Source organism: Glandiceps talaboti, chromosome 10, assembly GCF_964340395.1.
Source record: "Glandiceps talaboti chromosome 10, keGlaTala1.1, whole genome shotgun sequence".
In the NCBI taxonomy this organism is placed as follows: domain Eukaryota; kingdom Metazoa; phylum Hemichordata; class Enteropneusta; family Spengelidae; genus Glandiceps; species Glandiceps talaboti.
Window position 1 is genome coordinate 16,218,030 of NC_135558.1, and position 26,840 is coordinate 16,244,869.

The 26,840-nt window shown below is 38.4% G+C and overlaps 1 protein-coding gene across 1 annotated transcript; it reads left to right on the top strand.

The window, feature by feature from the left end:
* The first annotated feature begins 7,932 nt into the window (after positions 1 to 7,932).
* On the top strand, positions 7,933 to 26,310 carry LOC144441446 (PR domain zinc finger protein 12-like). Its single transcript, XM_078131021.1, has 6 exons — positions 7,933 to 8,140; positions 23,018 to 23,211; positions 24,004 to 24,165; positions 24,631 to 24,748; positions 25,240 to 25,446; positions 26,159 to 26,310. The coding sequence occupies exons 1-6, from the start codon at positions 7,933 to 7,935 to the stop codon at positions 26,308 to 26,310; spliced, it is 1,041 nt and encodes a 346-aa protein (XP_077987147.1).
* The last annotated feature ends 530 nt before the right edge of the window (positions 26,311 to 26,840 follow it).

The following is a 26,840-nucleotide window of genomic DNA, read 5'->3' on the forward strand; positions in this document are numbered from 1 at the left end:
ATTAATTTATATCACTGGTAAGTTCACAAAATGTCACAAAGTTAAATGAGGTGGCATGTTTCATTTACCATTCTTTCAACATGAGAACCTAAGTTTCACATAGTGCTTTCATTATCTTTTCTGAACTGTATATTTTTTGTGTTCTATGAGATCTTTGGGCCCGTGGCCTTTATTGCAAGTATCTATCTATGCTTTCGTTATGCAAGCTTTTAACCAGTTATTGTTAATCGTTGGGAGTAGATCGTCACCTCACCACGAGGCTAATCAAGAACAAAATGTGAATAAATAAAATCATTTGATAAAATGGCTGTTAAAAGTAAGTATCTAGTCATAGATTATTTCTCAGTGTCTGTAGATGTATAACTTCAGACATCAGACCATGGAGGAACAGAACCTGTTACAAACAGGGAAAGTAAACAACTGAATTGGATTAATAAGACTTGGCACAGCATGTTAGAAGTACCAAAGACTTGTATTACATTCCATCATTTTGATAATAACAGTTGTATGGCCCCTTTATGTAATAGTTCACAGTTCACAAACAAAGTTGAAGTTCCCCTGGTATATCGTGTACACATAAAGAGACCATAAAATTGTTCTTATCAAACCATGGTGTGTAATACAAATCTCTGCTGTTTCAACATGCTGTGACAAGTGTTATTAATCCAATTTATTTGTTTACTTTACAGGTTCCGTTTGTCCATGGTCTGATGTCGACAGTTGTATTTACGACTTCACGTTAGAAAAAGCACTGTTTAGTTAATCAAACAATCAGCTATGGGGTTTTCTATATCTATATAATTCATGACACAATTTCGTCAAAATTTCCCCCAGTTTTCCACCGTATCATTGTCAAATAAGTATAAAGCTAGTAATCATAAACTCAATAAGACATATAATACGAAAAAGAGATGAGAAGAGAGCAAGAATACTAGTCGTAAATACGTCTGAGAGAGAGAGAGTGACAGAGAGGTTGACAGAGAGACACACAGACAGAGACTTTACAGACAGAGAGACAGAGACAGAGAGACAGAGACAGGGAGAGAAAGAGACAGAGAGAGGCGGACAGACAGACAGAAAGACAGACAGAGGGAGTAAGACACACAAGGAGAGGCATATATATATACAGAGGAGAGTTAGATACACACAAAGAAATAGAATGATATAGAAACAGACAGACCGACAGACAGAAGCAAAGGGAGAGTGAATGAGAAAGACGCAGAGAGACAGCGAGAGGATAAAAAAGATAAGAGAGAGTAATATGAGTGTGAGAGAGAGAGAGAGAGAGAGAGAGAGAGAGAGAGAGAGAGAGAGAGAGAGAGAGAGAGAGAGAGAGAGAGAGAGAGAGAGAGAGAGAGAGAGAGAGAGAGAGAGAGAGAGAGAGAGAGAGAGAGAGAGAGAGAGAGAGAGAGAGAGAGAGAGAGAGAGAGAGAGAGAGAGAGAGAGAGAGAGAGAGAGCAATGCCGAATGCGTCATCAACTCGACTCAAGCGATATTGCATGTTCAACATATCCATGTCTAAAGAAGTGTCAACCATTTGCATGTTCCGTGTGTACGGTAGTGCAAAGTACCATCTCTTTATTTTACAATTAAAATGTATTCTAGTTGATTCTTATCACCGACTCTCTTTGTTGCCTATTACACGTAGCTGAACGATGGCTGTACACGTGTTCAGGCTGCCGATGGCCCCCTCTTTCAATGTTTCAGCGTATGCGTGCTGTGGACGTGGTCACACAGCGAAATTAGAACTACTGCTATTGTTGGTCCCTTGCACAAGTCATTTAAGGATTCATCGAGATTTGATCGTGTTATCGTTTTTACATGATTATTTCATTGATGACTTCGGTAGAAATTATTCTATTGATCGAAATTGTACTCGCGTTCTTGTGATCCTGGTTATATTTCGACGGTAGGTGTTTTTGTGTGTCGACGGCTGAAGAACACGAAGACGTGCAAAGCAGAGAACTTATGAAATAAAAGATATTTGTCAGGTTTTATTACTGGGGAGATTTCATATGATCATTTCGTAAACCCTGCTCACCTGAATCGTACCCGGAGACGGATTACGACTTATATTCAGGTTGCTCTTCGTTGGTTATGCAAATGAGGCCGAGGACGTGCAACCGGTGACCTCATTTTGTCCCAGTGGCCGTATTACTTCAATTGGGTCGTCAACGTAAAATTAAAGAGTGAAAATTTGCCGCTAAGAGACTCAATTACTGTGATATTTATTGTTTTGGTTGATATCAATGCCTCCCAATATAAATCATCGTTTTCCCTGGAGCTTTCATCACTCGGATCCCATGCGTAGGATAACTTGAAAAGGAACAGTTAAAATTATAATGCGCATGCGCAATGAAATGTCGACGAACTACTTACAGTAAAAGTTTTCGCCCGATTTAACCGCGAAAAAGAACGATTTTTTGTCGCATAGTTATCCCCAATGAAACCGTCGTCTGTTTAGGAGATTTTAAAACGAGAAAAGTGAGAAAAGTATTCTAGTAACAGATTCTGGATTACACTTTCAAAAAAGTTAAAAAGTTGTTTGCAGCTTCTTCGCGTTAAAAAAATTATGACCGCTCGTACTTCGAAAGCGCACGCAACAAGCCAGATGTCTGTGTTACAAACATTACTGGAGTGTCTGTACAGTATTTTACATTGTGCCTTTGTTTGGAATCTGTTTTCTAAACGTTTTTTTTCCTTTCGTTTACTTCAAGTAACGACAGTAGATTTTTATCCTAAACGATGCGGATAAATTAAACAGACACTCGTAGTTGTCTTTGATTTTGTTATCAGAGATGTGAATAGATGTAGTAGAGTCCCCGACTGAGATTGATTCATATAGGTCCCACATCTGTGTGTTTACAAAGACTTTATCAACTTGGGACTGATTTATTAGTGCGATAGAATCAAACGCTTACACCAAAACGTCTTTGTGAGCGTATAGAAAAGGGGGGGATGTGAAGATGTGGCCTTCAGGCAAACTAAGCAGTGTGGTAGTACTAGTTCGCTCCGCTCTGTAACTCGTCCGGGTACTGGGGCCAATGAGAGCGCGGAGTTTTTGCGAAGAAAAAAAAAAGCAACGGAGATGGAGCCTTTATCGGGCCAGCTTTTAAGCTATGAATAAAATAACAGAATATATATATATACATATCGCATTGTGTTAATGGGTTTGCTTGTTAGAGCAACTTCGTCGTTAAGTATGAAAAAGAGATGGTAAGCAGCGATATTGCCCAAGAGGAGGTTGTGTCTTTCCTGTGTATACTGTGGAGTTTGGAGGCAAAACAGACGAAGGCTTTGTTCGCCTCAGAACCAGTAGCTATGACTGCAATTACCAAACAATTAGAGCGTATTCAACGCCCTGCAGGTGACACGTATACGGACGACCGTCTAACGCAGGTGATGTTGATGCCTGCCACGCTCGAAAAACAAACAATTTAAAAGCTCTTCAGAGAACCACAATGGCTAGAGACACAAATATTGTGAGGCAAAGGGCCCTAACTTTGTTTCTGACGACTAATGAATATAAAAACAATTGTACCAACGTTTGTATGTCTCCTTCTACTAGCTCTTTACAACGTTGCAGCTACACAGAAAATAAAATAGAACCCTAAGAACGTGAAAAGTGACTGGAAAACAAACAGGGTGTAGGTTTTCCAATTGATGTGTAAGTTGGGAACTGATGCGTTAAAGAGAAAAAGTCAACTTAAAGTTAAAACTAGAAATTAAAAAAAAAAGGAAGAAAAGAAACACCCGGATATTGTATAGATGCAAGAAGAAGCTGTGCTCTACTCGTACTGTATCCAGGTCTCTCTTTGTGTACGAAGTTGAAAACCCTGGTCGCTCCTGTGTCATCTGATACCAACGTATAGTTCATAGTAGCGTTCAATTGAGATTCTGTTGATGCTTAAGTAAAGAAGGATGCGTTTCAAATTACCCACTTGTACTAAATTGAAAAGGATAGAAATTTACTCAAATGTATGGCATCGTAGCTTACGATTTTCCCGACCAGTTCGTTACATTTGGCCACTTGCATCGCAACCACATCACGTATCCTTTTTGCCGCAGTCGTTTCGACCACTCTTAATGCGTTTTATGATGTTTTGTATAGCTTGAATCATGCAGCCTGGCACTTATTCGCAATGAAATTCTCGTCAAAACTTTATTACAAGTGTTTTGTGACGCAGTTGACTGCATACGGCGATAAGATCGATACTTATTTCGACGTCCGAAAGAGAGGATTCGCTGTCAGGAAGTCCTTATCTGTACGTCACTTCCTCTGTGACGACGACTTGGAAAAATGCCACAGTGACTGTGTCCAGTGTCATTTTCAAATGCACGCACAGGTACATGACTACTCCGATGGAGAGAAAAAATCATAACGTTTCGGACGACCTCATAAGCATGATGTGGGAACACCCTGATATTATACGTTTGAGTAGTTCAACTACCCCCCCCCCCCCCCCCGTTGGAGGTCGTTAATTTTTTCTTCTTCGCAGACCGTCGGAGGTGTCTTACTTTAAGGAGATGGTATAGTCACCAGCTGGACTTTCAGAGCTTTGTTCTTGATACAGAGGGTTCGAAAAAAAGCGTTATTCCGAATATTTAGGTAGCGAAGTCGTGAGGCAATCTCTCTGTAGATCCCTTTAAAAGTTATATATGGTAGTCCAACATACATATACGCGCCGCAACAGTAGCGGGTGGAACTACCACGGTAAGCGGAGATAACACCGGGGGACTCGAAGGAAGCAGCGACCGGTCGTAAATATGGGAACGGCGGTGTCATTGCGAGTTTTGTCGTCAATGAAACTTGTAGGCGGAATATACTTGAAAACAGCTGACATTTTATCACATTACCCTCCCAACTTTTCTTTCTTTTTTCTTTTGATAAATGACGAAGGAATACACATTGAATAACATTGGGGGATATAAAGTAATCAAAGTAAAAACTTTCTCTTCGCTTTTCACGTTTTTTTTTTATGTTCCCCGGTGCGGCCGTTCTCAGACTCACAGGTTTGTTGGAAATTGGAAATCATGAAGGGAGATGGTATCTCCATTTGGAAGGAAAATGAGCTAAAAGTCCTCATCGTTGACGCAATTGGAAAAGTAGAATAGATGGAAGATGAAAAGATATGGTTGGTCAATCTCTAGAAAATAAGTAATTTCTTCTCGGGTTTTTCAACATGCGGTAACCTTTCGAAAGTGGCACGCGTCGGCAGTTCTATTTCTGTAGTCCTGTACTGCAGATGGCAGACCCTTATTTAGATCACTGCACGATAAAGCTCTCTAGTTTTACACCAAAACACGTACAATCTAGAGCCCTTTTGATTCAATTTCCCTTCTTTTTAGAATATGCAAATTATTATGGTAATGACTACCAAGTTTTGGTGCAACTGTGCGTGCTAAATGAATAATCTTAAAAAAACCCACCGAAACCAAGCTACCGAATCGCGACATCAAAAGCGCAAAAAAAATGAACTTTTCAATTTTGAAATCCACTCATATCAATTTTATCATTATTGTATTCCATTTTTCTCCTTCCACCCACCCACTTGGTCGGCTTCGATGAAAACTCCCCGTTTGCGAAGCCAGAGATCGGCATCGTGTGATTAATACGCCATTAAAGATTCATTGGTTTTCAATTTAAGCACATAATTATTTGACTGTAATGAGGTCCGCGCTACTAGGGGCGACGTTGCCGGGTTGGGCCCATGCACACTATGATCACCCCCTTTTGATTAACGATCGTCTATGGATCACAAAAAACAAGTACACATTTTAGACAATCCGTTGATGTCTTCCGCATGGTTGATTTGATTACACGAAATACATAATGATAACTTTGCTATTGTAGGTACAAGTTGATGACGTGATGAGATGTATCGGATACAACAGATTGTCCCGTTCTCTGGTTCACGCACGTTTAGAACATCATAGGGGCATCCGAAATCTCAAATACACGGTACGCTCCGGAATTTAGAGAAACAACGGAACTTAAACTCTTTCAGATGAAGCGCAACCCCCTAAATTTAAAACTTTTTTTCTCACAATATTGCGCAAAATTGCCAATTTGTCTTCAAGAGTTAACTCTTACACGTTGTCTCGTTGTCTCGAGTTTACAAAGTTAATACTAACATCGTAATTTCAAAATCGATTAAAAAATTTTGTAAACAGGATTTAGCTGAACGAATCTTCGTTTCAAAAATTTAACAACCTGATTAGATTAAAAAACAATAGAGGCGAAGCGATAGACTGATTCCTGACTCTAGATTTTTAAAAATTGTCCAATTTTGATTATGTAGGGATGAAATATCTCGATATATAAAAAAAGAAATCCGCAAACGCTATTCATGAATTGTTAATACGTGAAATCCAGTCATAGATATTGTATCGTCGACTCAGCAAATATTGTTCACGAATACGAAATGAAATTCATTCCCCAAGAAGAGGCGGCGTATTTTTTTTTTTAGGTGTCCAACGTTTGACTGTTCCTTATTCAAAAAAAAAAACGTTGGTATTGAACATTACATAGAGACCCACCCGTTCATACACCATATTTCGACTCCTACATCTATTCTGCAAGAGTTTAATTTTTGATTCAGGTCAACTCGTTGATAATGTTTGAGTGTCTGGGTAAAAACGACTTAATGTTTGAGACGGAGACTCGGTTATCGGTATAAGCCTTTATTAATCTGTATGGGACAATAGTTTTGAAATCGACACACAATTCATTAAAATGGGATCAAGAAAAATCGCTAGGGAATAGTCTCCCAAATCAATTAACGTGTGTCCCTGAAACTGCTTGTAATTGAACGATATTATTGAAAGTTAGTTTATTCTGGACTTTGAATTTTGTGACATCTAACCAACTTCATTAATTCATAAATTTCGGTATTGTATTAGATGCATAAAATGAAGATGGTTCAACCGTAGACAATATTTTTTTTTTTTTTTTTTTTTTTTTTTTGTGAACGAGAGTAATTCTTGGTGCGCACTCTACCGTAGCGCAGTACCGGCGGTCCCGAGGCTAACCTGTGCTACTCGTGTTACATTCTCGTAATCAGAAATAAAACGGTAGTAAAAAGTCAATTAAATACTCTTGTATGTTGTCCACCGATTCATCCGCACAATCTTTTCTCTGTTTGTGATATTTACTGCGCCCGTGTCGGCATTCGTTCTGGTTTTGGGAAGGGAATAGAAAGAACAAACCGGGCGTTATGCGCATTTTCATGACATTACTTTATTTAATTAAAACTGATTTAGTAGTAAAACCAGGACGACCACGACTTGACACAGGCATGTGTTGCTTGCAACGGCCACATGTAGACCGTAACGATCAGCCAACACGATATTGTTCGTGGACAAGACGGGCGAGATGGCGAGACAGACGTTCAGACTTTCACAGACAAATAGGCAACGCGTGCGCCATGCTTTTAAACATTTATCACTCTTCCGATATGTATTATGTGGACGAAATGACGGGTGTATGATATTCACGGTAATTCATCATCAAAACGTATTGAAATTCAAACTGAAAAAAAAATGCTCGAGTTCTTTTTACTCCACGCATGCGCACCTGAGTTTTGCTGCAGGTGCATGGGTGCCTGGCCGAAGTGGAAACCATAGCGAGCTGAAGTTGCTAGTCAGGGACAAGTTATATATTTAGCGAATGAATCTGATTGGTAGCCGGGATCATCATTTCCCTGATCAGACTAATTACGGCCATTTATTATCTTTACACTTTGGAAATACAGCCTTTGTGTTGGGAATGTGGCTGTATAAATGATCAGTATTTTTTTGCATATTATAAGCCCATTTATTAACTATTAAACGCAATTTTGATATGAATACTGTGCCAGTATATCGCATATAAAATGGGGACAATAAAGACGAATCTTGTCATATTTCTAACTCTACATCTTACACACCAAAATGGAACGATCGATCCTCACACCCGAGTCTTCAGACACCACTCCCGTCCATAGCAGCTCCCTTTATATAACGCCGGAGATTTTACGAAATGTTCTTTACGGTAAGTGGTGTGATGTCTTCGGTGTACCGACTGCACGTGTTGGAGAGAATTTATCAAAATCAAGAAACCGTCCAACGTCTAATTCTTCGACGTTACCTCGTAAACAAGGTGAGACTAAAGAGAAAAAAAAATCGTTTCGTATCGTTGTTGTTAACAGCTTCCAACTTAATAGTAATAATCACGAGTGATCATTTCATTTATATGTATGTTTCAATTCCTTTTTTTGGTTCCCCTTTCTTTGTGGACTTCGCACATTTCGGAAACCGCCAAGCTGTAATTTTCGATCCGATTCTGTTTACGAGTCACTTTAAACCGCATATGATCGTAAATTCGTATTACTCTTCAGTCGCCGTGTGTTTGTGACAGGCAAAACGTTGACCTAAGAGTCGCTAAGAATAAAAAAGTTGACGCCATCGCATAATACCAAAAAAAAACTTACGAAACGATTAATATCTTTAAAAAAAATATTTGGTTACGTTATGGGTTATTCATTCAGCCAAATACATTGATAATCACTTATATTACAGTCATTTTTTGTCGTCGAAGTTTTGAAATTTCGGTCTCATGACGTCACTTATTTACCTCGTTCCGTTGTGTTGTCTGCAACTGTATCATGTGCTTGGAATTAAAATAAATGTCATCAAGAAATCAATTTGAAATCGACAAGATTAGAAACCGACTTTGATCAACTTGAAATCGACAAGAAATTGAAGCTAACTTGAAATCGACAAGAAATTGACTGACAATTTGAAATCAATTTGATATCGACAAGAAACCGACAATGATCATTTGGACAAATTAATTTGTTGTTTCTAGCGAACAAAAAGTCAAATGTTTTTTCTCTGTATATCACTGCGAGTGATAATGGAAGGTAAACATTATTTTGTCGCTATCAACTTTGAAAGGTTTGACGTTTAGAATGATTTTTACCTTTCAAGTCTCTTGGAAATAAACTCGGACTTCGAAACATTGCGTCAATCTCGAAGGTTTGGGACGATTTCACGATCATAGACCAGGAAGTTCATTCCGAGTAATTTTACAGTTTTACTTTATCATAATGGTAAATTACAATGTAATTATTTTTTCTGTCATTGAATGAAGTTATCTTACAGTTTCCACATGGAAAAAATAAATGTAATCATAGTAGTACTTTAGCAGTTGTACCAAATGTGTAGATTTTATCATGTCAATTTCAATTCTTTTCAATGTCATATTGATTTCAAATTATCAATGTCATTTTCTTGTCAATTTCATATTGATTTCCAATTATCAATGTCAATGTCATACTGATTTCAAATTATCAATGTCATTTTCTTGTCATTATCATATTGATTTCAAATTATCAATGTCAATGTCATATTGATTTCAAATTATCAATGTCATTTTCTTGTCAATTTCATATTGATGTCAAATTATCAATGTCAATGTCATACTGATTTCAAATTATCAATGTCATTTTCTTGTCAATTTCATATTGATGTCAAATTATCAATGTCAATGTCATACTGATTTCAAATTATCAATGTCATTTTCTTGTTATTGCCATATTGATTTGAATGTCAATTTCTTGTAAATTTCATATTCCCACCACGGCCCACGAGATACATTATATAATGTCCGTGTCTCTTTCTCTTTCTTCCATCTCTCCTCTAAACAGTTGTGTTCTTACCCCTTCTGTATTTCTCTGTCTCTTAAGTTTCATTTCCCATCCGTTCCCGCCTTTCTTCTATTCACTCTTTCTACTTCTCTCCCTCCTTTTTCACCAGCGTTCATCTCTTGTTCGAAAACCCATCTTTTTCTCATTAAAAAAATTGATAAATATGAAAAACGTAAAACAATCATGTGAAAGTGGAAGTCAGACTTGTGAGATGACGTAACCTGAGAAAGTTACCAGAGCGCATGCGCCTTCGCGTGTGTATTCCAATCTACTGTTTACATGTTTTGCTTTGAGATTATTTTTGTACGACTTCTGTGGACATCCTCGTTCAACACTATTATTATTTATATATCGTAAGACACGATCATTATCCGGGTCACTAACGCGAACGTCTTTACTTCTTTAATAACACTGCACGCCCACAAAACACCTTGCACAATAGAACCGAGTCGTTGTTTTCCTGTCTTAATCGATCCGTAAGTAAAAAAAAGGTCTTTGTTAAGTTTGACGATAATAACTCAGACATTCCTCTAGTCATATTTACATCATGCATTCCTCGTAACCATGCCGACATTACCTTTATTTTCTTTTATTTAAGATATCAGAATTATCAAAGTTTATGTTTTTTTTAAAAAAAGTAAAGTGACTGTACTTTTGACTTTTCAATAAGAAATACGGAAATTTCGAGTCTACGGACGCACTGCTTTGATTGGATCGCCTTGGTGACGTCAGACAAGCGACAAAAAATGTTCAGTTAAAGATCCGTCGCTGATTAAGTTTTCTTTAATGTTTGTAACATCGGTTTTATCATCATCATCATCATCATCATCATCATCATCATCATCATCATCATCATCATCATCATCATCATCATCATCATCATCATCATCATCACAGGAAAAAAAGTCAGTTTGTAATATCAGGATTATGTAGATACAAGATCATTTATAACCACACGAAGCAAGAAAGACCTAGTTTTAAGGCATCCAGCTTTGAAAAAAAAATACTCCAAATATTAAACACTTGATGTCTTCAACTCTTGCCCCTGTCAATAAAATATAAGGTAGGCATAAATAACAGATTCTCTTTTTTAAATCAACAATCAAACACAAAATTGAGACTAACTAAGTTGTTGATAGCAGTCTCGCTGAGGACTCGGGAAAAAAAAGCCCTCGTATTATCGCCGGCAATCGACTTCAGTATGCCTCATTATATCGAACTTGTGTGATTTTCTTTGAAATGAACAAAAAGAAAGGGGGCAAATTGCCTTCTAACTGATGACATTGACACAGAGCAGACCGTAGAAGTCGCCGCTAATAAGGAAATGAAACACAAAGGGTTACTCGATTTGCATTGAATAGGTCGATTTCACCGGAAAATGTATTGTCGATTTCACATGTTAAGAATTGTGTGTTGAATATTAGACAACTAACTGGCTTAATTTACCGAGACATTTTGTTTTGTTCAAAGTAAATCGGAAAGAAGTCGGGAGAACAGGATCCCCGCCCAAAACCACCGCCAAATCAGTCCTTTTTTTCAGTTTACTTTATTAAAATGAAAAAAAATGCAAATTTCCACTGAAAGACTAAAAAAAATTATCAAAAAATAATCTTTTTTTTTACCAGACAAGTATTAATTTGACAAGACCGTTTAATTAAATAAATATTTTAAAGTATTCATTTATTTAATATCCTCTTGAGGATGGTGAAATACGTACTTTGTTGCTCAACAAGTTGCCGAAAAGCAAAAAAAAATATAAAAAAATATAAAAATAAAATAAAAAAGGTTTCGCACGAGTGATTCGTCATTTTTAAGTAAAATGAATTGTAGATATAAGAAGGAGAAGAAATCCGAGTCAGTCCGTTGTTTAAAAGAACGCTTACTCACCCTTTTGTCTGCTTTTGTACAGAACAAAGTACAAAGCGAGCAAAATGTCCCTGAAGAGAAGTAAACATGGGAGGGAAAGGTTTTTTATTTGGCATATTGTTGCTATTGTTAGGTGCCACAGTAGCTCACTGTTGTCAACGAGTGACGTAGAAAGACTTCTCAACTGCCAAATTTAGCTTTTTCTCAAAGACATGACTTTACTGTGTCGGGGCACGACTTTCTGATTCGTCTCTTCACATAAAAGAGAAATAAACAAGCTTGGAAGTACAGCAAGGAAGAAAGGGAATACTTGACCAGGAATGACGTGTTACGCACTTGAAGAGAAAGGACTTGACGAAATATGAATGCGAATGTTTTACGGCTGAGCGCGCTTTAAAGCGAACCAATTGCATATGTAAGGTACCCATGTGGCCCTGCCTTTGATAGTATCACTGTCCCAACTATTGAGGACTTTGTCGTGTATGTGTGTGGTATCTATGCGTATGATAATGATCAATAATCATGAATGGCAATGACGTTCAAAACGCATTATCAGCGTGATTGGTGGGATAACGGTACAAATCCTACATGTGCACATGCGCGCGAGTCGTTAAAACATATGACATTATTCGGTGTCATTCGTGAGTTGAGATGAGTGATTATCCCGTGTCGATAATTAAGAGTACTAAACCCCTCGTGAACGGTCGTTTTTGTTGTTACTTTTTCCGCCCACATATGTATTCATTGCCATTGTCTAGTTGAAGAAAGAACACTTCATCTGCACTTGAATGAGTAGTGTACAGCAAGTACAACGATATGAATTGATTGATTGACTGACTGATACCTTTCTAGTTGAGCAGAGAGCTAGAGAGAGAGAGAGAGAGAGAGAGAGAGAGAGAGAGAGAGAGAGAGAGAGAGAGAGAGAGAGAGAGAGAGAGAGAGAGAGAGAGAGAGAGAGAGAGAGAGAGAGATATATACAGAGACAGTCAGACAAACAGACAGGGGGAGACAGCCAGACAGTCAGAGGGAGAGACAGACAGACAGACAGACAGACAGACAGACAGACAGAGACAGAGAAATAGGCATAGAAAGAGAGGCAGGTTGACAGGCAGGGAGACAGACAGAAACATAGAGATATAGGGAGACATATAGACATAGAGACAGACAGTGCAGTAAGGGAATAGTAGGTGTTTGGAGGAAACAGTGGATGTAAACATTTAATGAAAGAGAAGATAGGAACGAAAGACTGGGAGGAGTAATATTAATTAAAAAAAGCTTTAAAATGATAAAGCACTGATCAACATATTGTAACTTTGTTTATTTAACAAATGATTTACAAATTAAAGTATTATCCATAGACTTAGGAAGACTAGTATAGTAAGTTTGCATCCATCCATCTGTCTGTCTGTCTGTCTGTCTGTCTGTCTGTCTGTCTGTCTGTCTGTCTGTCTGTCTGTCTGTCTGTTTGTCTGTCTGTCTGTCTGTCTGTCGATTTGTAAACAAAAAAACATTAAGAGTAACTCACGTCGAATAGCTTATTCCATTTATTGAAAACACTGTCACTCGTTCAAGTTGGATTTGATTTATCGATTCAAGTGACATATTGAAATATTATCCACGGTACGACAATAAATCTAATGTAAAGTGATGAAATATGTATAGGTAACACGTAAATGGTTGGTTATGTTTCACATTCGTCTGTTTACACTCCCAAGTCGAATCTTGTTTTAAAAGCGTTTCGGGGATGAAAAATCAAAGGTCATAGAATCTCTCCAAACTTTGTAAAAGTTTGCGTCCACTGTTCTTTAAACGCCATGGTATATATTTTTTGTGGGGGGGGGAGGGGGAGGGTACATCGTCTTGCTTTCCGAAATCAACAATAGTTTATTTTCCCCATGGAGTTAACATATTATTCAACGGCCATATTGGATTCTAAAATTATGGTTTAATAGCATTTGACCTCAATTTTTCAAAAAATATGTTTAAAGCGACTCTTGATTTTAAGAATATAATTTTCTTGAGCAAAATAACAGTAAAAGTCTAAACAGTTTATTTTCGACGCGTGTTTCTCGTTTGGTGCTGGAATTATGTTAATTAAAGTGGGTATGTTTCATGGCCACAAATGCAGCCACGTCACACCCCCGGGGTTGCTACTCGCGATCGAAATAAACTACCTTTCTTGGGCACACCTTTGAGAAATTAGTTTGAGCCATCACAGTTATCAGTTCACTGTATCATATACCGCGTGGCTACCCGGGCTGACGGTGTAAAGAACTGGAAATCGCTATTTTCGGCGTTGACAGCCCATTTATGTACTTTTGAAGTTTTTCGTCGCGTGAACACCGTAAAAGTAACTTATGACGGTAACAAAAAAGCCAGTAAGGGGGTGATAAATGTAAGAAGTGCAAACAATGAGTTTACAACTATTGTCTTCGTCAAGAAAAGAAAATACAAATGGGAAACTATCGAACTCTGAAACCCCCCCCCCCCCCAAACTTACAAACATGCTTCGGAGAAACATTTTCACCTTTAAAATAGGTATATAACAATATTACTAACATTTACATATCATTCAATTTCAAATCACCATAAGTGTCCGTGGTCGCTGGGCATTCATGTACGTCAGAGAATACAATTCTATAAATATTAAATCGATCGAAAAATATGACTGAAAAATAATCCGTTTTATATTTAATGTATCGTGCTTAATTTTTTTTATACGAACCACAAGAAATGGACAATGCCCAGGGTAATGTATGGGCAGCCCGCTTTCTCTGCGAAATCAACAATTTTTTTCCCAGCGCTACTAACTTAATGAATGCCATAGAGTTTAATTAATTGCTCACTGGGAACTCTATATATCACTACATGACTGTGTACAATCCCTCTGCATACCACGTCGACCCATTTGATACCGTTGGTGCTTTTTCTCACGCGTTTAGCTACCAGCGAGGGGTTTCCAGCTCTGGGCAACAACACCGTACACACCCTGCCGCTTTCAACGTTGTTTTTCAACTACAGGATAATATCTCTACAACAACGCGAAATGAACAAGAAATTTTAAGCCTGCGATATGACCTGAGCACATTGTGTGAATGCAAGCCGTGTGTTATTTTCTGGATAACTAACGATGGTTCACCGGATGAGGCACTGTATTAATTTATTGTTCGATTCGTCAATTGATCTACGTGTCGTGCAGCCTCATACATCATTGTTGCTATCGATCACTGTCGTAAAGGGATGTGTTAGTGCTAATATTACTACGACGTAACTAACTTTGTTAGATGTTAACAGTAGCCGATTGAATAAAAAAATGTGTTCTGTAGCACTCTTAACCCCTTCATTCCCCCCTTCTATTACTACCCTAAGATGAAATGAACACAAATATATAACAACGGAAATCTTGATTTATTTCACTCGTTTTTTCTGGACGGGATTAAAAGGGTCTGAGGATCGTTGCTCCGGCAACCGTTCAGGTTAAACTTGTTGGAGGAATCGTTTACATTCACGTGATATTGGGGTACCATGGAGTCCGCGCCTATCGTATCGTGTTGGTGTCGAACCATTTCACATTCGTTGGAAACCTTTGTTTGCAAAAAACGGTTGAGCATTATGAATCTGTTTAACATGAAGGGTCGGACTCCAATATCGTGGCTACGTTTCGAGCATTTGTTTCTCAGGACCTTTTTTTTATTTTGCTTGTTAGACAAAATGTTTTTCACATCTCAGTTTTAATCCTGCTCCGAAAACGCGCCTTTAAGATTACCGAGTCAAGACTTCCTGTACAAGTTCGTAGAAGCAAGGGTAGACAGAATCTTTATATCTCTACTAGAGATGGAGCTCGAGTTAACGCAACAATCTCCTCGGGCGAGGGGGGGGGGCACTTCCGCGACATGTAAAATGACGTCGACCGCGCACCTGCAAACGACATCTTCTATAACACATTTAAAAAGAACAGAAAAGTCATTTCTTCTCGCCTGTCGTAAAACTCCAATGAATGTCTAATATTTTGCCGATACAATGGCAGGGGTTGAGAGGATTGCCTGGGGTGCCAATTTCTGTCCGGCTAGGCTCTTAAAGAGCAGGGTGCGTAATGTAATAAGTCGATCCGAATTACCCTCAATATCAATCTATCTTGGAACTTGAGAAGGCATTGGTTCGAGCAAACGAGAAAAAAATTGTAAGATATTTGCAGAGTGATCGTGTAAAGTTTTTTTACCGACGAAATAATGTAAAAAAACATTGGAAAGTAGAAAAGAGCCGTTTTTAAACAGCTTTAGTTTAGTAAAACAGTTTTTGAGAGATTTAGAAAACCAGCATCGATATCAGTGAAAATTATTCACTGTTTTTAGTAATCATAAATATTGCTATTCAGTCAGAAATTTTATATTCTGTCAAAGATTCGACAACTTGGGCCATTTTCGATAATTTCCTGACACAAGGGTCTAACAAATAACCTATCTAGTACTTCACTGATTATTTTTCTACATATACTTTCACATATAGTTTACTCTTCACCACACTGCGAGGTATTTTCATATTGCGCTAAATGTAACACACATACAGCAACAAATTACAACGACCGAAGTGATTTGAATTTCATTGAAATGATCAAATCCACGTTTTATTAAATTAATAATATTTTCATATTGATAGACTAAATCGGCTATGTAAAGAGACAATTGAAACCGATTCCCTCGTTAGCGGTCCCTCTATTCATTTCACACACGTACACTAAATGCTACGGAGAACGCGCGGTTCGAGAGATAGACTCGGACTGCCTAGGGATGTTAAATTGACATACGGGCTCTAAAATCACAGCCATTCTCTACAGCTTGTTGACCTCTCTTTTAGCACATTAGATGTGTAGGGTAGATTCAACCAAAAACGGGACTGGTCTTACGAAGATGCTATAATGCGTCTGACTGGTAACCAAGACGACGTCAAACTGGCATCAGGGCGACGCCCCACATAAGAAAGCTTAGACATCTACACGTGTATTGGCACTGTACATCCACACATCCTGCAAAGACATGAAATGACCACATGGCCATTGCCATCATCATCATCATCATCATCATCATCATCATCATCATCATCATCATCATCATCATCATCATCACCACCACCACCACCACCACCACCACCATCACCATCATCATCATCATCATCATCATCATCATCATCATCATCATCATCATCATCATCATCATCATCATCATCATCATCATCCCTACCCAATCACCGATATCAACATGAGAGAATCTATTCTCGTGTCAACGAATTCCCCGACACTCACTTATTCGTTGCTAATGGCAACAATATCGCCTTATTTATTGAGCTTCAAACACTTTCTCAACAACTCTCTCCCATGACAACAACCGCGTACTATTTTGAGTCTTACAAACAAATACCAAACTTAAACACTTGGTAAAAAAAAATAACACACTTCACCCTTTCAACTGATCACACAAGGTAATAAACGTTTTGACAAAAGAAGTCACGTGACTGACCCTCTTTTCAATGATACAGTCCAGTTGCGCCATGGTTTATTATAATATCACATAAAAAAATCTCACTACATTCTCAATGGTAGGCACGAACACAATATGTTCCATAAACTTCGTGGTCTATATTTCATGTATATGTGAAACCGCTATGGACGAATCGACGTACCTATTCCCGTATAATTACCGACTAGCCTAGGGGGTTGATAAGAATCCCACAGACAACGGTCTATTATGATTTTACTTCCATTGTCTACAGTTAGCGCGCTTTGAACCCCGCAAGTCGCAGCCGGAAAAAAATATGACGTATGATTTTCAAGTGTATCATAAAGGGTAAATGAGCACAATCAATATTCAATTATTGACCATTTAAAAAAGAAACTCACACACACGTGTATTTTCTCAAGGGTTGTTGTAAGTTCTTATTGAATTAACCAGTAATGAAAGACACTTGCAAGATGATAATATGGACACAGCGATATTGCTCTTTCAACAAATGAGGAAGAGAAAACGTACTTTGAGTTAAGGATGGTTGTTGGGTAGAGAGGGGGGGGGGGGTTATAGATGGGTGGAGGGGGAAGGGGATAAAACGGATAGACATACAGACGTATAAACAGGGAGCACAAATACAAGAGAGAGAGAGAGAGAGAGAGAGAGAGAGAGAGAGAGAGAGAGAGAGAGAGAGAGAGAGAGAGAGAGAGAGAGAGAGAGAGAGAGAGAGAGAGAGAGAGAGAGAGAGAGAGAGAGAGAGAGCATCAACTGCGTCACACGATAACGAAATCTCGCAACAATCAATGAATACATCTGACGGTTGTTTCCATGAAAACAGCATACGTAGAAACCCCGCTAAGTTGAAGGGGGCGTCATAAAATCCTTATCATTGTATTTACAATGCATTCGATTTTCATTGAAGATCAATCCATCATAGTAACGCTCTCTGAATATGCACTGCAAGTACAGCGCTTGCTTATTACTTGTTGAGCACACTTTCCTCTGACCCGTTAAACACAGAAGACCGTCATACATTTTCCAGTCAGTCTTTAGGTGGGGGTAAGAAATGGGTTAACAGGCGTACACACCTTGTCGTACCAGAGATAGTGAGTGCATTTCGTCCTACAGGACCGTTGGCAGTGATATACATCGATCAATGTACATAGTCGTGAGAAGATGAAGCGGTTTTGTTGTTACGGTTCAAACGTGAACATTCTGCACGTGTTGAAAATCAATTTAATATTCAAAATAACGAGAAAGGTAATGGCTGCGGGCAGTTCATTGGTCACTGAAAACGATACCAACTATAGGATATGGCAAAAGTCTCAAAAAGGACACGTACATAGGCAGGCTGCACAGTTTATTTTTTTTCCTCTACACGTGCTACTTTTTAAACGATTCATTTCATTGAAAACAAACAATGCTAATAACCTTGGAAGAAGGGACAGTTTAAACTTATTGCTGTTTTGGAAACAAAAGAGGGTGAGATTTGATGCAACAAACCATACATCTTACAAACAACGCAGTATCAAATACCATGTACTGGTGTCGTTGGGATAAATACAGGCAACTTAATTAACCCCACCGATCGAGTCGCTACAACCGAATTTTTTATATGCAAGCGCGCGCTATAATATCTCCATTTTCAACAAATTAGTTCCATATTGCGATAGGACACGTTTTAATATCGGTAAACAGTATACGGGCGATCCGGGAACGAAGGCGAGTAAAATAACAGAAATTTTGTTCATCTTCCGAGTCAAAACAAGGGATAGCTTTCTTAACATGAATTCAAATCTTAGATCAGAAGTTTATCAAACGAAGAAAAAAAAATCGCCGTTGACTAAATGTTAGTTTTGATTACGGTGTGAGTGAGATCATCAAACAACGAACAGAGTATTCAAGATCTCAACATTTTCTCCATAACTCAGACGTTTGTTTGTTTGTTTGTTTGTTTGTTTGTTTGTTAATTTCTTTGTTTGTCATGTTGCAAAAATCTTGTTAAATCTTACTCGATGCTATAATATAACTTGAAAGTCAGAAGACAAACCGAGAATATTATATAATTCATCTGATTTTAAAATCTATGATATAAACTCACGTATATTTATTGGATTGAATCATGGAAGGCAGAACTTTATGTTGAAGAAACAAAATGAAACAGAGACACAACGGCGTTGTCACTATCATTATTCCACATTGAAGTCCAAACAAAAATATTGAGCAATTTTTCATCAAAAATAGAAATTTTGTCTATCTTATGATTTAATTTTGATCACTCATTCATTAGCGTGACATTTTTTACCTCTCAATTGTAAAGGGTCTTTTAAATTCTAAAAAAATTCTGAAAGTTGTGTAATTTTTTGAATTGGTGTCGGGCACAAAAAAACTCGTCGCGCGATTGGTTTGATAACCGACAAGCTGTTATAATGTGTTACAAACTACGACGCATGTGTCATCCACAACTGACAGAAGAGCTTGACAGAAGTTACACAATCTACATATTTGGCAATATATTTAAATCAGATTGTTCCCAAGGCAACCAAGTGCTTAGAATGGTAATTTAGCGATACCCTTCTCTCCCGACACGATTAATTGTTCGTGTTTAATTGATTGGAATACATTTAGAGTCGTACGAATCGTAGTGAACTTGTCATTCGAAATGTTTTGTCATTTTCGTTGATGGGGTGAGGGCGGGGGGTGGGGGTAGGGGGTCCATTTTATACCTGTTCATGAATACATTTGGGTGAAAAATGCAAAAAATTATCATGCCTTTAAAGCACGATAGTTACGTTGTGGTGTGTTTATGTGACGGTCCACTAAAGGAAATGTACACCATCATAGTAAATTCCATACTCCGAAACTGTTGCCTGTTCCTATTTTCGGAGTGTGGAATTACCGACTATGATAGGGTATGTTTCCTTTAGTCCATACCCCACCCCACCCCAACCCCGTCGCTCCATACACTGCACACAAACTGTTACATATTTGCTGCATGTCCCTATTTTCGGAGTGTGGCAATACTGACTATAATGAGGTATGTTTTAGTAGACTCTAACCCAGCCGCCTGTCACACTGCTCACGAATTGCCTGCCCCCCCCCCCCCCATTTTCGAAATGTCAGATACTTCAAAAACTTCTGCATCACTGCCAGATTAAGTTTGGGAACGATTTGAGAAACTAATTTCATTCTGAGCAACATGAAGTATAAGGAATGACACGTTAGAACGCTTTCTATCATTTTGGTCTGAAATAACGTGCAATGTTCCAAATAAACTACAGCGAAAAAAAAAAAATATCTGGCGGGAAACCTACACAGAAAATGATTTTTGGCGGGAAAGGACTTAGCACGTTACTAGGCAGTATTAAGTACTCTTTATTATCACCAGGGTTCATTGACATTTATTTGGCGAGTTTCAAGGCTATTACAAGATTTTCACACAGAAATGGTAAATTACAAACAATTTATGAACACCGATCATTTACAGGGCTTTATAAATCTAAAATAAATAGAGGGGTTGCCAAGCATTATACAAAAAGTCTAAAAAATTGCGTAATTAATTTTAGTGAGGATAAAAGATAGAAACCTTTGACGTAAATATCGAAACTTTAACATGCGATAATCGCAATAGGCGTGACAAATGAATCACCCATGTCTATAGTGTTAAAATGGAACAACAACAACAACAACAACAACTGTTACATCAACAACAATAACCACCACCACAACTACTACCACCACCATCACCGCCACCACTGCCACCACCACCTTCACCACCTCCACCGCCGGCACCACCACCGCCCCCACCACCTCAACCCCACCACCACCGCCACCACCACCACCACCACCACCACCACCACCACCACCACCAATTAGCTTTATTATGACACCCTATTTTCATCACCTCACACACGCAATAACAGAATAACAACCGTTTCAAGAAAACCGCCGCATAGTCATTTAGGCCATACAATAAAATCAAAATATTACTTCTAGTAACACTGTAAAACTGACGCAAAAATTTGATGATTTTAGGTCAAAAATTATTCTGGAAATATCCACAGAAGGATCTCGACAGTCACGTACGTATCGAGCGCGAGCGGAGAGGTGGGTGCGTCATCTTTTTGATTAACTATGATAATAAACTGACAATGACATAAAAACACATAACCTGGGGCCGATGGGGTGTCGTAAATTAGAATTCAGCACACTGCCGCTGAACCATCAGTTTCAATAACAGTTATTCGCTCCTAAAAAGCAGTAACATTTACGGCGACAGGTTTTTTTGAACAATATTAATCACATTTCATAAATTATATTACTCAATGAACTTTACTATAATACGTAGTATATCGTGTACAGGTGTGTTGATGGCCTATCCCCATTGTGCAGCGCTACCCCTCGTCTACGCGTCTTTATCTTGCGATTGCATTGGGCATGCGCAATAACTTTTTAAAGGGGTACGGACTGTAACTTTTCTGATTTTGTGGTTGAATTAGTATCACTTTGAAATACACTTCTGGTATCATTCCAATTTCTAAAACATGTTCAATAATGTGTATTAGTTGTCAGAATTCTCACCAGGTGTTCAGATGTGATATAATTCTGTGCTATAATTCCTGAGTGTAAAAAAAACCCTAACACCCCCCCCCACCCGAAAAAACCCCATCTTTATCTCCATCTTAGTTACAGGATCTTTTTATGAATACTAAAACATGTAGATTATATTATGTTAATGCCGATATGGTCTTAGATAAATTATAGCGCGTATTTTGTATGTGTAGTATATACACTAAAGTCAGCTGAAAATTGGGTTTGAGTTTTTAAAAAAAAAATTAAATTAGTAAAATCAATTTTAATCATTTGCATAACTCTCACAGAACCATTTGAATGGAACATAAATAAGTTAACGATGTGCATATCCTGACTAAACATATCGTGCGTCCGAGTCAACTATGCATTTTTGTCTGGGGCGCCATCAGTACCGACGTTGCCCCACTTAAGGTTGCGAAAGCCAGAACAGAACAGCACGACTGGCTTTAGACTTGCAAAATAAAACGAGCTATGAAAATTATATAAGAAAAAGCAAAAAATTAGCTCATTACACACGCAAAGTTTCGTTCACAACCGCTTTTCCTGGAACTCTCACAGCTACAGTATGTTCATATGTTTCGAACAAAAACTTAGGTTACTTTGGAAAATATCAATAAATCACACTGAAAAGTTTTTCACAGATTGTGCGTGTTTACTTGGTGTCAGCTATGGCAAATTGGGGGCTAACGGGGTCAGAGGTTAATGTGTACTTACACATTCACGAGGTCAGAGGTCGTAATAGTTGTGTTTGTTGTTTCCAGATATATAAACTGCCTTGTTCTCACGCCCATGCAGTGTAAACCATAAGACAGGTGGGCGAGTCACACGAAATCCCACACTATTGTGACAAGTGGAAACACAAAACTTCAACCAAAAGTCACTACACACAGAAAAACCGAGCAAAAAGCCAAAGATCATAGGCTCGATTTTCTACATCATGATTGATACCGGGGGCAATTAATTTGAAAATTTGGTGGCAGCGTTGGCACATTTCCATTCAAAGAAGAGATTTATTATATGTGAGATACATTATTACCCTGTCATCTACGTTTATTCATATTGGTATTTCTCCTCATAGTCTTTCGTTCGCATTCCCGCCTGACTATCATCTTTACAACCTCCAATTCTATCCGCTATCTTGTCTAACTGTCTGTCTGTCTGTCTGTCTGTCTGTCTGTCTGTCTGTCTGTCTGTCTGTCTGTCTGTCTGTCTGTTCCTCTGTTCCTCTCTCTCTGTGTCTCTCTCCCTCCCTCTCCCTCTCTCACGCTCATATTACAATTTTCGGTTGCCGACACAGTGGATTCTTGGAAAAAAGTTTTCTCTCAAATTTTTTTTTTAAAAAGCCACTCTTCCTGTTTTTATTTCATTCAGATAAATCCAGAATTCCAGTGGGAGTGTCAACACCTGACCAAATAACGTTGTCGCAGTCTTCACTACCGGGTATACAGATAGGGGTGTTCACAACAGCTTGGATCAAGGAGGGAACAGAGATGGGCCCTTACATGGGAAAACACATTAGTCCAAACGAAGTCGACAAGGAATGTGACAACAGTTTCATGTGGGAAGTAAGGATGTTTTCATTCTTTTTATTTCTGTTCACATTTCGCAACGTTGTGTCTAAATTTCGTTACGAAACACCATCTACATGGCTTTGCAAGTTATTGTTCACTGGCGCTGTTTAATACAACCACAATCCTAATACAACGGAGAACCAATAGGAAACGACAATGCTGTACTTTAAGATAGCAAGATTGAATGAATGAATGAATGAATAAATGAATAAATAAGCACCGTTTCTTGCTGCATATTGCTTAAATGTATCCATCAAATGCAGACATCGTAACATTAATTGGCGCCCGCGTGTCTGCACTAGACTAAATGTCGCAAGAAATTGCGACCTTGCTACTTTTAAGCATAGCGTGATTGTTGGCTTCTGTATGGTTGTAGCATACAGAGTCAATGAACAGTAACCTGTAACGCGCTGTAACTTTTCCCCAATACTGTGACAATGAGCAAAACTATGGTCTTGATTTTCTTTGTACTTTGTGTCCCTTCACCTCACGCTACCATGTCGGCAGAAATTTCGCGCCAACGGTTCTGTATACTTGTAAACAAAAACAAAAAGTTCTCTCAAGTGACTTACGTCATTTATTTCTAGGCAAAGCATTGAAGACAAAGATAATCCTGTAATTACGGTTATATGTCACGTGACATGAATGGCGCGACAGCAATAAAGCTTAGTTGTTGGTATTTTTATTCATGATGGATAAAAAACATACTATAGCAACTTCCATGATTTTTTGATCCAATTTTTAGTTGTTTTCATTTCTTGACGTATTTTTGTTTAAATTTGTTAGGTTTTTGATAGAAATGGCAACTTGAAGCATTTTGTGGACGCGAGTCGTCTGGCCGAGGAGCAAAGAAGTTGGATGAGTTATGTCAACTGTGCTAGAAATGAAGAAGAACAGAACTTAGAAGTGTATCAGTTAGGAGAAGACATATTCTATAGAGCTACTAAGGTATTTTGATATTTCGAATTATGATAAGTTAGTACCTCCGGTACAAATATACAACGACCACCATTACCCTAATAAATAGAACCACCATCACCACAAACTCACAACAACAACAACAACAACAACAACAACTACTACTACTACTACTACTACTACCACCACCACCACCACCACTACCATCATCACCACCACCACCACCACCACCACCACAGCCACTACAACCACCATCACCACAAAACACTCACCACCACTACCAGCACCAGCACCAGTACCTGCACCATCGCCACAAAGAAACTCAATACCATCATCATCATCACCACCACCACCACCACCACCACCACCACCACCACCACCACCATCACCATCATCATCATCATCATCATCATCATCATCATCATCATCACCATCATCATCATCGCCACCATTTGTCATGAATTCTAAGTACATTGTATCTATTATACATTACAGTCGATACCTCCAGACCAAGAATTGCTAGTATACTATGGTAGTTGTTATAGCATGTTTATGGGAATCCCAGGCATTCCATCAAACCAAGAAGATCAAAAACTAAAAAAAACCAGACCTGGTGAGTAAATATACTAGTAATTTGTTTTTCTTCTAGTAAATCGGACGACGGAAACTGAACGTTAACATATTATGAAGTGATTCGAGCTTGAACAGTATATTTGCGAACGTTTGTCGTTTTTTATGACTCACCAGCGCCCACCCTTCATACACAACATATGCGCGCATGCACATTGCATACACGGACATAAATACACATGCCCACATGTACAAACACACACACACACACACACACACACACACACACACACACACACACACACCAAACATAGTCACACAACACACACACAACACACACATTCACACAACACACTCACACAACACACACTCACACAACACACACACATACATACACACACTCACACACAACACACACACACACACACACACACACACACACACACACACTCACACAGAAAAGTAAGTAATATACCATGGTATACTAAATAGTGGATGTTTCAAATCACCAACGCATCTTTCTCTTTGTTTTAGAAGAGTATAGACCAAGTGACCCTGCCACATTTCCAGTGTCGCCGGGAAGACTTCGATGTGTCGTCTGCCGAAGAGGGTTCAACTCGCGGAGCAATCTACGATCACACATGAGAATACATACTTTAGAAAAACCGTTTGTCTGCATGTACTGCCGAAGAAGTTTTAGCCAATCCTCAACACTACGTAATCATGTACGACTACATACAGGTAAAACTAAACTAGTATCTTAACATTAATCATAATAACATAATTTGTTTATGAAATAACGCTGCGGAATTATCATAAGAGCAAACTGAATGATACAGATTTGTGATTAGAGTGCATCTCTGGGACAAATTTCCTAAAATCGAAGTCCTTCGATTCTCTCCAAAAAACTTTAACATATGAAAGTTGTTCCTAATACTTTTGAAATTATGAAAACAGACGGTGATTTGGGAGTTCACCATCTTGTCTTCAAGGAAATCGTCAATCTTTCATTTTCCCCACAATATTCGGCGGCCATATTGGATTCTAATTTGACTACATTTGTATCTCTATTTCAAAAAATTTGTACGATGACCCCAGGTGTTTTACATTGATTTGAAATGAGAATAGGGGTTTTCTTGAAAAAAAGTAACTGCAAAGGTTTATGAAATATGTTTCCGAAGCGCATTGCCTAAGCGTGTTATTGCTCAGGGTGCCATTGTATGTCGTTTACCAAAAAAATCCAACTACACTTCTAAATCTGTTTTCAGGAAAGACGCACGTCGCAAAAATGCAAGAAAATTGTTCCTCTCGTCCGATTATTTTACAAAAAAGCAAAATCGTTAATTAAAAATATTAAGAAGATTTAGCGCTTATGATACAACATCTTATGCCCTTTATTATTACACAGAAATATAGTTTGAAAGTATGATATTGAACTGTTTTTCTGTTACAGGTGAGAAGCCCTACAAGTGTCAGGTTTGTCAGAGCGCGTACTCCCAACTAGCAGGACTTCGAGCACATCAGAAGAGCGCCCGCCATCGGCCATTGGCCGCCGTCAATCATGTGCAACCTTGTGTGAAAGTCAGTACTGTTAAACAGGAATAAGACTGGATGAACAGTTATAGTTAACTTTGATTGAAAGATATGAAAGGAACTTGTCAACTCAAGAACGACATCACATCGTTTGACCGCATGAGGGCGTGATACATGATCCTGAAAAAGGACCGATTTTACGGAGTTGTGACGTACAGGAATAGTATATACCATGGTACAAAGAACATTGTTTACTTCGTGTCCATGGTGATCAGACGTATCAAAAACTTGTGATTTCGACACATAGGCATTGAAGTACAGATCCCATGACAGCTGTGCGCTGTTCATTTTAGCCCAAGATGCAAGAAATATGGAGTCGACGTCTAAAGCAAATATGATGGAATTATAGAAAGAGCGACACTTAGTGCTCCAAATGAAGTAACTCACCAAGTAAAATTTGCACTCTTTCTTCTGACAATTTGTACTGAGTAACCACATGTACACAGAATGTCAGGCTAACTGAGAAGATATAATTCGTTAGCTAGTACTCATGATGTGTGTGCTGTTATTTGAACAAATGTATGTTCAGCTAGCAAGATAGC